The 13330-nt window shown below is 33.2% G+C and overlaps 1 protein-coding gene across 1 annotated transcript in view; it reads right to left on the bottom strand.

Moving 5' to 3' along the window:
* olf413 (DBH like monooxygenase olf413) overlaps nt 1-13330 on the bottom strand; it is a 412976-nt gene that overhangs the window by 72218 nt on the left and 327428 nt on the right. The window contains exon 3 of the mRNA XM_072537489.1: nt 2141-2305. Coding sequence (XP_072393590.1) covers nt 2141-2305 — 165 coding nt within the window. The remainder of the gene's footprint in view (nt 1-2140; nt 2306-13330) is intronic.

Below are 13330 nucleotides of genomic sequence, written 5' to 3'. Positions count from 1 at the left end.
AATTGTTGAGAAGGATTAAGATGTTGACATCTATAAATGTCAACACCTTCTGTCATCTGTCATCTTCTTAAACATGACCTTCAACAACACCAGTAATTTACATCTTTTACATCCAATATTAAATAATTATAGAAAAATTTTTAAATTCCAACACCTGGATTACTGTTATCATTTTAACATCATCAAAGTTTTTTTAATCTTTTGGCTGTAGTAATATAATGTTTAACTAACACTGTTTCATGGTTCATTGACATTTTGTTTTTGACACCGCTCATGAGTATTTCATCAATCAGTTGCCAACCGTAGTCCGTTTGAAGAGGTTTACTCTCCGGACACTGGAACATGAGTGTATGTTACCTGAAGTAAAATCTAATTAAAATATTAAACATCATATAATATTATAAACATCATGTACATTCTTTGGTAACATTTTTCATTTTAAAGGGTTTTTACCCAAATATTTTGGTGGCTCAGGCATGTTAACCTGTAAGTATAACCATTTTATTGTTTTTTAACCTTAGTCAAAATTTTAAACCACGTTTGCTGTAACTAAATGGTTTATACTTATTTTAGGCATTTTAACCTGATGATGGAACAGTTGTTCCGAAAACGTTCGTGCTTATAATGTTGCCCTTTTAAGGGTTTTTATAAAATAAAATATACCCACATACAAAGGCTAACCTCTTTTGTTATACGTGGTATACAGCCAGCTACAGGAATTATTTTCCTTGTGGATTTTACTTCTAAACGCATTTTTGAACTATTTTTTCTAAGAAATATATGATAGGAGCGAATTTAACTGTAGCCCATTGCTTTAGGTTATTAAAATCTGACCGCCGAAGCGAACTAGTATATACCCCTCTGAAGAAATGAGTAAACTGAAATACAAACTTATAAAAGGAATACTGTGCCAAATATGAGAAAGATGATAGACGAAGACGTAATATATAAACGTAATATTTAACCTATGAGATAATAAGAATTTTGTATTTCGTATTTTATATTTTGTTTTGCTTATTTATCATCAGCAAAATTTCGTAGCCAAGCAGAAAAATAAAATAAAACAGTAAAAAAATAGAAAAATAACAAAAACAAAATAAAAAAAAAATCATTTACCACGAGTATAGAGATTCTTTTAATCAATATTCCAACGAATGTGTTATTTTCAGTCAATATTTATATAAAAGAGATGATCTAGCTAGCCGTTCTGAGCAAAAACCCAAATTGGCAAACGTGTTATTTCGATTTTACCCGGTAGATAACAATCGTGACAATATTATCATATGGTGGATACAATGAACAAACCTTGGGTGGTCAATATCACAATGACTCACATAATAATGCAGGGGAAAGCATGAATAAATGATTTGCGATCGATGAATAGCACCCCCCACAAATTTCGTGCTTGCTGTTAGTGTGTGAATAGAAGGAAAGATTAATTTTTAGATGAAATATCACTTACCAGTATTGTATAAAAATCGAGCACGTGCGATGGCGTGAAACGTAATCCTGCACACTGAGGAAGTTGATATTTATCAATTTAAGTTATGCCGCTAGATGCATGCCAGAAATTGTGCCAGAAAATATCGAACGAAATGTAATACGATTTTAAACAGTGCATTTAATATAACCGTAAAATATTAATACTAAAATTTGTAATGTTTGAGCACGACAAGCTTAAATAAATTTTTACCGTAAATGGCGCAGTGGGTAGGATTACACAAGTTTTTTACAATAAATTGTAAAAACAAGAATTTAATTTTGCATTTATTGCATAAAACATAAATTCAATTTTATATAAAATGTTAACAAGAAAGTAGAAAATGGTAACCAATCATCTAGAAAAATAAAACAAAACTGGAAAATATGAAAAGAAAATCGGGAACATGTATAAATTTAATACTAATTTATGATATTAATATATAAAATAAATTCGTACAAATTTCTATTCTCTTTTAGGATTTATATAAAACTATTAATTTTTCTAAATACATTCACAATATGTAAACAAAGGGGCAATGTATGCAAAATAGAAGCTGATCGCATCTGTAAAGTCAAAAAACGTTCCTCTGAGACATTTCTACTCCATTCTGTTTCGTTAAACCCACACAATTTTAGTATAATAAAAGAAAAAACTCACCGTTATTGGGATATCATGATGGTCACAAGTGTCCAGTCTCCTCCTGAACCGCAAAACGGTGTGAGTGCTGTTCTCGTATCCCAGCAAAAGTTGGTAGTCCTGGCTGGGATCGACTTCCGGTTCTCTGTCTATTGCACTTCCAGGCGAGTCCTTGACATGTCGGTCCTGCGGCAACGGAAAAACTTATAAATAGAAATTCGATGTAAAGTTCTTTTTGTATTTGTGAATACAAAGTCGTGCAAGCAATTTTTTATAGGTGGTGTTATTTTGGTCATTTCAGATTAATTATTTACAATAAAATAATAATTCCTTAAACAAATATATACGAGTACAGTATAAAGAGATTAATGTATAAGAATATGCGGATACCTGGAGACTTAGTTCGGAGAAGTTAGTTCTTAGCAATTGAAGTAAAGACTATTAGATATAATGAAAATAAAAAAGAAGACTTCATCAAAATCACACAAAACACCTCAGTGCTTAAGAAGTGACTTTCAAATTTACCCAAAAACAACCTAACTATAATAAAAAATTATTATTTCTACATGTAGATAAATTTAAAATATTAGATCATATTAGTTTTACTATATGTAAAATAAACAAATTTGTTCCGTTAGCAAAAGCCATGAGGAAAACCGTCTACCTGTTTTTTAAAGGTTTGAATAAGCAAAACAGAAGCGATTAACGGTTTAGTATTGTTCGATTGTGCCTCATATCGATTTTACAAAACTCTAGCAAATTTTGTAGAAAGCATAGAGGTCCATGGTTATTTTGTTTGTCAAACACAAAATTGGGACAGTTGATATCATAAGAGGATATTTATTTTTAATGCTTAACAAACCTTGTAGGCCTACTTTTTCCTACCTTATAAAGCGGCTAATTCTAGGTCCATTATGCACTTCATCTAGCTCCTTATTTATTACAGTACAGTTATTTAACAGTGCAATACCTTTGTAGTTTTCACATAACACTTTAGCATCCCTTTTTGAAACTCTTCTCCTCCATTTTTTAAACTTTCTCTCAGAGAAGATTATATTTATTTTGTACCTCAAACCCTTAGTTATTCTAATAAATAAAATATATCAAATACACTATATCAAAAACGAAATAAATACCAACATAAACGTTTTACACTTATTTTTTACATTATATATCGTTTGCAATATTTTTAATGATGAGAAAAAATGGATCCAAATATTACCAAACAATATAAATAATGCAAACTTTACGAATACAGAAGATCAATAGGAAACTCCTGTTTATCAAGGAATCAGCATGTCGTAATTGGGAAGAAGACTAAATTGTATCTATATACTGAGTAGTAATATGCTGTATTTGATGAATTGCTTTAAAAAGATTGGTACCTGTAACATTACATTAACAAAGTTTTATAATATGTGTCAAGTGTCAATACATCATATGGGTACATACCGCAATAAAACAAGGAATTTTAAAATATACTCAGAAAGATTTGCAAACTGATCACTGGCCTACTAGCACAGTGTGGTTTATAAAGCCCATAAAATGCCTGAAAACCGCCAAGGTTCGATAATTTAAAAGAATAATCCAAGTTCGGTTGTATTAAATGCCATTGAAATGCATTGGCTGGTATTTGGTTATTCCACTAAATTCTATTGATAGCTATCTAATACTATGCGAAAAGGAAAATTTCTCTTGATTTGCCCTGGTTCCTTCAGCATGGATAGTTGCTCACTGATAATTATTAATACGTCTAATAGACCACTCACCGTGAGACATCCTATATAAATAAAGATATCAGTTAAATTCTAGAGCAATTTGCTTAAAATAATTTCTGAATTAATAGATGACTACGTAAATAAGAAGTGTAAACAGATGACAGGAAATTTTCCACATTAGAAATTAGCGAGCGCATGGGGGAAAAATGCTGGTGATGAGTTTACCTACCTGCGGTGATGAGTTTACGGATCTCCAAAGGGTGCCGGTGATCAATTTACCATATCTCGGAGGGTCTAATAATGTGATGGAGAGTTATAAAGTGATGAGTTGATACGCTTCCCGTAATTTTTATTTCAAATCTATTTATGAAACATTGTAGATTTTCATTATTTAAATTACTAACATCAGTAAAAAAAATGAAAACTATAATAGTGTACACTAAGTCAGTCAAAATCTATTAGCGACAGTCTGATAAATTTTGTCTCTTTGCAATTCTCAGTCAGTATTGCAGACATAAGAAAATACCATTTAAGAGAAAATACACTTTTCAACCTCAACTTCCTCGAAAATGTTTAATCTCGTACCTTATTAACTCTCATTGCATGTCTTTAAACGTCCCAAAGGAACGCCACTGGTTCATGTCAGTTCTAGTTTCGTAGATGTAGTTGTGCAATTGGGAAAAATAAGTCGGGAATTTCCTCTTATTAGATTGCGCAGAAAGTTGTGCTGGAAGAAATAGAATTGCGTTGCGGTGGAAAGATAAAAGATACAGTTTCCTCGTTTTTCTTTGGGTATTGATCAATTTAAATGTACCTAGTAGGTTGATTTTCCGATAAACGGGATTGAAGCATCGGAATACGGAGAATTTTAAATCACAGCAATGATTTTAATGAGATGCAAATAGAATAAATATACAGTTTTGCAAAAAATCGGAGAAAGATGGTAATTAGCTAATAAATCACCAGACTTCGTTTTAATGGGAAAAAATATCATAAATTGACTGAATAAATAAACTGAATTGCTATAGCTAACAAGAATACTTTACAGCCAATAGAACAGTAATATGAAACTGAAAAACATACTAAATATATAAATTTGATTTTAATTAGGCAAATTGATTTATCATCAATAAAGATCTGAGCAGAAAATTATCGGATAATATAATACCATCAGAAAATAATATATAAACAAAACTCAAACTTCTATCACAAAAAGTGTGAACCTTGAATATTATAGTGAGGAAATTAGGATATATATGTTATATACTATACAATGTAGCAGTATTAAAAATCATCTGTCAAGTGTCAATTATTGCATACAGTAAGTAGCGCATTGTGCTACCTTAGTTGATAATTTAGATAAAATTGTTCATGGTTTAAAGTTTTAATCTCATATCTGAGGTGTATATGTCATGTTTTGAAACAATGTGATCACTTGTGGCGTTCGGCTCCCACTTCGTTAGCCCAGCAGATTCCCCATTTTTCACTTTTCAAAAAAATATACAGATGGAACTTTTTTATTTTATTGTATAACTTAACAACTTATATATTATATACTGCCGAGCATATAATTAGGGTCACTCCGTAATTCGAATTTGTTTTCAAAATTATGATTATTTTTGAACCATTTTCGGTTGTGTATAGTAATGGATTACTTAAAAAAAAATGTTGTTGTTGGTGTTTTGATAATCGTTTGTTGTGTAGTTTTAACGTCAATTGTAAATTGTTTGTGAAATGTTGTCACTGTCAGTGTATTGCAATAAGCATAAGTTCTGTTGTGGAGGCAAGAAATGCGGCGGCGTTAGTCTCCAAAGTATGCAACCAGTATGGCGACGGTACGAAGAGATCAGTCTACTTACTCGAAGACCTACCTATATCAGGTGGAGACAGAATTACAACAACTAGGAAAAACCGCTTTGTCGTTTCTAGTGTTTTGAAACTAAACGGTTACGGCAGTTTCCTTTCGAAATCATATGCAAGAAGTGAGAACTGTAAACATAAGTAAACTGACAGTTAAGAGGGGACTTCATGCTGATGGTTTATTTTCTGGAACTAGAGTAACTGTACCGCTGCTTTCCTGTGAACACAGAATTTGCCAGATTGAATTTTGCACGAGAACACTTGGCTCGGACAACAGAGGATTAGAGTCGTGTATTGTTTTTCGATAAATCGATATTCTGTCTTACGGGCTCCGACAAACGTGTAAAAGTGTGGCGACATCTCGGCAAGACATATCCTCAAAGATGTGTTGCCGAGCGACTTCCATTTGGTGGAGGGAGAGTTATATCATGAGTAGACATATTGTTTGACGCTAGCAAAGAGTTAGTCTTAATTGAGAATGAGACATTTACTGTGCACAGTTACCAGACACAGTTTCTCGAAGACCATATTTTACCGTTCATTTATTCTTGGTGACGACGCAATATTTATGCCTGATAATACCCCATATTTATGCCCCATACTGTTCAGATAGTTAGTGAGTAACTTGACGAGGTTTAAATCACACGATTTGTTTGGCCTGCCGACAATCTAGATATCAATCCCATAGAACATGCTTGGGATGAGATAAAGAGACGCTTAGACTCCAGAAATTCAACAGAGCTTCGCAACATATTGATGCAGGAATGAAACAATATCTCGTTGGAGAGAGTGTCGGAGCTTGACCCTGTCTTCTTTCTTGTGATAATTTTAAAGATAGTGTATAGTCACTTAAATTCACAGAGTATAACCACAAAAAAATAATAGGTAACTATAAGATATAGCAACATTATTGCGCTTTTAAACATGCTTTGAATTTCATAAGAATACATTTCACATATAAAAAAATACAAAAAATTTTGTACAGTATACTATTATAAAGATTTTCATACCTGAAAATGCTAAAATCGTAGTTTAATGGATTCCAAATGGAAAATGTTTACATCGATAAATAAAAAAAACACGCTTTCATATTTTTTTTATTTAGTTAAACTTTTTACTGACACGGACTTTAACATTAGCCCCTAAAATAATACGCTTTGGTGAAAATAAAAATAAAGTTCACCCAAATAAAACGAAACGCACGGAAGAAAAATATACGGTAAGAAATTAATTGCTCCTTTCGGCGCCTTCCATATGGCGCTGGAGATCTCAAACCTGGTTTTTTGGGCTCTTCACAGTTGGCATACTTCTCGCTAACACGTATTTTAGACCTACTCTTTATTACTTTCTGCGCAACTCTCAACTATACGTCAAGACACGATGAAAGGTCCAATAAAGTACACTGCAAAACTTTTCATCGACCTGGAACTTGTCCAATTTTATATACGAGACGAAATAAATCCGCCATTTATCTAAAGAAATAAAGCATAAAAAGTTTATATGTTCGCTTTTTTGTTTTGTTTTATACTTACGCTGTTATTTTCTCTGATACATATATGCGCAAATAACAAACGAATGCAAAGTTTGAAAGAAAACTATCAAAGTTAGTGCATAATAACTACAGGGCGATTCAATAGGGGCAATACCGTTTAGCATGAATATTTCAAAATTATAAAGATAAAGCAAGAAAGAAAATGAACTATTCAATCATCTAGAAAAATATATAGCGAATATTTTTCAATATGACTTCAAAAGTTAAAAATAAATAGGCACAAACCTAAAATATCTGTATTAATAGGGTGTACGACCCCAATCCCCAATCCCAAAACTCAACGTTCAGTGGGAATAGAAGAAATTCAGGCAAAAACACAGCTTATTTTGTTCTCCATAAAAGATTTTACTAGTAGAAGACAAAGTGGTTAAATTTTTCAGCGCACTTGGAACAAGCTATTGCAGATCTTAGACCAGACTCACAAATTATTAACGATTTATCGCCACACTAAGAAAGTTCCCAAAACAACCAATTAGAAGAGGTTGCAGGCAGCATTATATTGTCGGCCTATCTGACGAATCACAAAGTCTACTTACAAAGTACTGCAAACTCTACAAAAAAGATCCAAAGAAAGTTAAGTGCGGTTCAATATTGCTTGAACACCTCAGCAAATCTAGAGAAAAGAAATGGGGATAAAAACTGGTGCAACTAGACATGACAAACCGTACCAAGGTCACTTAGAACTTTGTAAAAACATACTTAGTAGCGAGCCTCTATGAAAGAATGCATCCTAAACGTAAGCGACAATCAAGTAGCACACCAATTATTGAGAAACGGGACAACCCAAAAAAAGCTAAAAGTCCAACCGTTGCTGAAGGTTGACGAATCATCTCGATACACCGTTTACCCTAAAGGAGCTTCTTCTTCTTCTAGTGCCTATCCGTTTAGTATGTTCGCGATTTTATCATGGTAATCTGTATTTTGCAAACTGCTGATTTGAAAAGATTTGTAGTTGCTGTGTTGAACCACGTACGTAGATTTTTCAGCCAGCAAATCCTTCGCCTTCCTGTTCCTTGTTTTATTTATACTTTTCTTCTTTGTAGAATTAATTGCAACAACCCATATCTTTTGCTGTTCCTCATGATCTGACCGAGGTATTCGATTTTGGCTGTTTTTGGCCATAAGCACTTTGGACCCCGTACTAAATTATGGATACTGCAGGTATTCAGTACCTCATGAGGACCAAGAAGGTACCAAAACCCTGGCGGAAATCCTAAGTGATCGTCTTGCTGAAACCTGGGTAAGATTTAGCAGAACGAAGCAGTTACAGACCAATCTTTTTACTTGGCCTGTGTATAAGTTTATACTGGTTCAAAGAATAATAATGCAATGCGTCGAATAGAATCGGACCCAGAAAATCATGCACTGCACAAGTACCTGCACTCACTGTGTAAATATTGAGCTGTAGGCAAAAACGTAGCTACGAACGAATAGGGCTACAAGCAAAACATGGGTATTGGTTGATTTATGGGCGGCTTACCGTAAACCATAAAGTGCTCTCATCAAAGATCTTCAAAATCACTAGAGACATTAATCTAACAAAACTAATCGATTTCACTTGCATCAATGCTTTTTAATATTTATAGTAACGATCAGCCCACCCGTGCCTACTCTAAACCCTTCCTATAAGCAAACGAATTAGCTGTAGCTGTTTAGGAAAAGAACTTCTGTGAAGCAAAGGCTAAGCTAGAAGCAGCATTGTCCACTATGCTATATGACAAGACATTGTCCACCAGTTATATGACAAGAACTCCCTAAAACAAGGACGCAAATCTTCAGCTCAAAAGTATCGTGGAGGAGAATGGCACTAGAAATCCAGTCCAAAATATCTCGGCGTGGTACTTAATACAGCACTTATATATAAACATCATTGCAAATAAAATAAGGCAAAAGGTAATGTTTAGGTCCTTAGAAAACTCACAGCTACTCGATGGGATGCAAATTCTACAGTTCTAGCTTCTGTGCCACTGCAGAGCCTCAAAATTTTTCCATCCACAAGAATGACGAAAGGCCGCAGCACACATCGAGTCTATCGTCATATCAGCAATATACACCCACATTTGGAGCACCGCTTTACGAAATGTCTAAACTAAGATCAAGAAAAGGCTTCCTAAAGACAATTCTGCTAGAGCCAACTGAGGATTAGGTGCCTGGTAGATATACCAAGATAATCCTTGCTACACCTGCCTCGACTGAAGAATATAGAAGTCACTAAACAGAATAAGAACAGGTGTTGCCCATGCCATGGAGTAGGTCTCTCACTATGCGAATGCGTAGAAGTTTAGAACATGAAACACCTACAAGTGCAGACTATGTCCTGGTGATGCACCTAGAAGAATTGTGGCATACCAGAAAAAATACCATTAACATCGACCGTTACCGGGCGAGAAAACTATAACCATTTGGGATCCGGATATGAAAAAGTAAAGTGAAGTAAGCATACTACTTTTAAAAGTGTAGGTATCAAAAGAAACTTGTTGATTGTTAAAATTGTAACTAAAATTCTTTTGAAATTTTTCTTATCATTAATATCATTAATTATCATTATTAGTTTAAGTTTATTGTATTACTTAAGATATTTATTTCCTTACAGTATTATTTCCTACACAGTACAACCATACAGTAGAATAAAACAAGTCCAAGTTTAAACGGTAGAAATAGATACTGTAAGCAAATAACTAAATTTGAGTAGCATTAGTAAACACCTTATCCAAATTCTGGAAAATAATATTATAGACAAAGTCAAAAAAATATTCACTATTAATTTACAAATTTATTGGTTACAAGTTCCTGATGGCATAACCAAAATCAAAGTAAATACAACATAAACACCTTTACCTTTCCCTTTAATGGATGACTTAAAGAACTAATTTTGTAATAGTGCAGTTTGTGGTTTTTCCGTATTATTCTTGGTTTAATGTTTTAATCATAAAATTGTTATAAAGACTTAGTTGCTTAAATTTTACTAGCTGAAGAAGTTACAGTGTAGCAAAAATGTTATGTGCAGTTATATACAGAGGATATTTTCAAAAATTGACTTTGTCGTATTTTTTAGATTATAAAATTTTCATTTGTGATCGTAGGCTCATAGGGGGATATTAAAAAAGGAGACAGAAGATGATTTTAGCAATAAAAGTAAGTAAATCTGCATGTTGCTTTGTCCACTTCGCTCATTTTATGCAAGTTATCCGTGTCTACAATATTAGCCTAAGTTCAGTTTCCTGAAGCACTTAGAGTACTTTTCCAAGATCAAAAGTTGTAATAACCTTTGACCTTTGTGTTTACTCTGTCCTTAAATATTTTCCAGAAGGCTGTGTAGATTTCTTTTCGTTTTATTAATGTATATGCTAGGAGATGTCAATATCGTTACCTGTTATAATGAAGGTCTCTAGTTGTAGAAAAATATCTTTCGTATTAATGTAAATAAAAGTTGCGGTCGTAGCTCAGTGACTGAGAAAAAGTAGTAATGGATTGCCAAGCTGAATGGCCTTGGTTTATTCCCGGCAGAAATCAGAAATTTTTTAATTTCCAATTTGACTAAGCCTTCACCGCCATTCGGAGGACACGTAAAGCCATCGGTCCCGACTACGTAAGTAGTCTACTTCAACTTAAGCCAGACGTTTATACTGAATCAAAGAAAAAATAATTAAAACAAAAAGTTAAATACAACATCACATCATTATTACAATCCAACAGCTACCACAGTAAACCTCTAAATATTAAGGCAATTAACACAGCAGACATGTTTTAAATTGTTCTTAATCGATTCCAGAAGCAAAAACTACCACCTGGCTTTATACTTTTTACTAATCTACATTAACTTTCTTTTAATTTATTACCACAAAGTCAGGAATTTGCATGCAACACGACAATCATGTAAAAATGAAAAAAATGTTAATGACATTTTAATGTTTGCGCAAATTTGTGTAGAATAGACGACTCTATCGATGAAAAATGATCGTTAAGCTGATAGAGACGCTAATGCGAGTTATGTATGGATATTCTTAACTTGGATTTATTTGATTAAAGTATTATAAATGCAAAGGTGTACACTTTAATAACATTTATAGTTGTATGGTTATTGATGCACTATAATCAAATAAAATTGTGGGAAGGAAAATTACTAACGCGACCTTACTGATAACTTATAATATAGTATGTTAATTATGATAAAAACAAAGTTTGTTTAGGGTTGTCGTACACATTTTTCTTAATCCATATTTCTAACTAAAACATACGCTTTTCTACCTAATATTTTTAAAGTAGTTGCAGACATAATATGGACAGCCTTTTTTTAATCTCGAGTTGGTTTAGAATGGCAACGTTTCTCCTATGAGCTGTCCAAGGTATGCCCAGCATTCTTCTCCAGCACCACATCTCAAAGGAATCAATTTTTTGGCGCTTGCATCCGCGAAGAGTACAAGTCTCTGCACCGTATAGAAATATTGAGAATACAAGGGCAAGGGCATTCACCAGTCTAATCTTGATATTTTGAGAGATAGATCTGTCTTTCCAAACTTTAGTTAGAACGACTCATCGCATATTTTGCCATACCAATACGTCTCCGAACTTCTGCTTCACAGTAACCATCGTTAGTTACACTAGACCCGAGATAGACAAAACTGTCCACTATCTGGTTTTTCCGTAACATGTCACTCAGTTGAATAGTGTGAAATTTGTCGACCACCATTATTTTTGTCTCAGCTTTATTGATTTTCAGACCAATTTTCTTGCTTTCGTACTCAACTCTTCGCGGGAGATTAAACATTTCTTGCCTCATTTTCTGCCATAAGTGTAGTGTCATCAGCATATTATATATATATATATATATATATATATATATATATATATATATATATATACATATTGTCTATCTCAAATCACGCCATAGATAAACAAAGATCAGTGTTAATAAATAGTGTTACCCACTTACATAAATTAATTATCCCAATTTGATTTAAGAAATATTTTTATAATAAAGAACAGTTGTGGGCTGCAGGTGCAGCAGCCAATGTCGATGTTAACGAAACAGTTATGCAAATGATTTATTGCAATAAAACAATAGTTCGACTAATCTTAAATTATAGGTGTGTTGAAATCCAAAATATACCCGACAATTAACAGCCATATTTAGAAACCCTAAAGGTAGAAATCTAAATTCTCGAATCACGTCCACTTTCGGCAGTTGTTTCAACTACTAAGCAGAGAATCTGATAAAAAACAGGCGTGCCAACCGTAAAATAAAAGATAATTGTTAACTGGCAAATAGCCCTGAACTCTCTTATACTGCGAATTGGCTACCTAGCTGATTTTATGACACGTGACCGTAGGTCTAAGGACCAACTTAACGTCTCTACTTTTCAGTCTCAGATCATAAAATTTTCAATTGTATAGGAGACGTTTGTTTTAATTGAATCCGAGTTTATTGCTCTGATGTGAGATTTTTTTCAGGAAATAAAAGGATTCTTCGTAGAATTAAGGTTTAGGATTTATTTCATTGTAGTGAACTCGTTTTTTTTTGCAAAGAGCTTTAATTCGGAAGTTAAATAGGTAAAATTAACTTCCAGTAGACTGAGTGGAGAAATATTTGACAAAATATTTTCAACGAAACGTAAAAATGTATCATACCTAATTTAAAGACCATTGTTTCTTAATTATTTCGTTTTTCACTTCTTCTAGTTTATCTATGTTTTATCTTAAACCATATAATTGCATAGTGATTTATATTATTTGCATCATGTTTAGTATTACAGTATGATCCAGATAACACAGTACTGGAAAGAAGATAGTTATCAAGATGATAATGCAAATGTTTAAAATTTGCTCCATCGCACGATAGTCAGAGTATAGATTTTAGCGTTCTAAAAAACAAGGACGATCTTCTGCTGCAATTTAGGGACTATTTGTCGAATCCTTTGTTTTGGTGAGGTTAACACCTTTCCTACCGTTGACACAATACGCTACCTGTGTGAAGAAATTATGTAACGATAGCCAGCATAACTGTGTTTTTGGTGCCGACGTATTAAGTCTTCTTGATATTTTCCGCGACTAATTTTAAACTTGGCTCACCTTGATAACCAT

The sequence above is a fragment of the Diabrotica undecimpunctata genome, chromosome 7 (assembly GCF_040954645.1).
Source record: "Diabrotica undecimpunctata isolate CICGRU chromosome 7, icDiaUnde3, whole genome shotgun sequence".
Classification (NCBI taxonomy): domain Eukaryota; kingdom Metazoa; phylum Arthropoda; class Insecta; order Coleoptera; family Chrysomelidae; genus Diabrotica; species Diabrotica undecimpunctata.
This window is presented reverse-complemented; position numbering and strand designations above follow the sequence as displayed.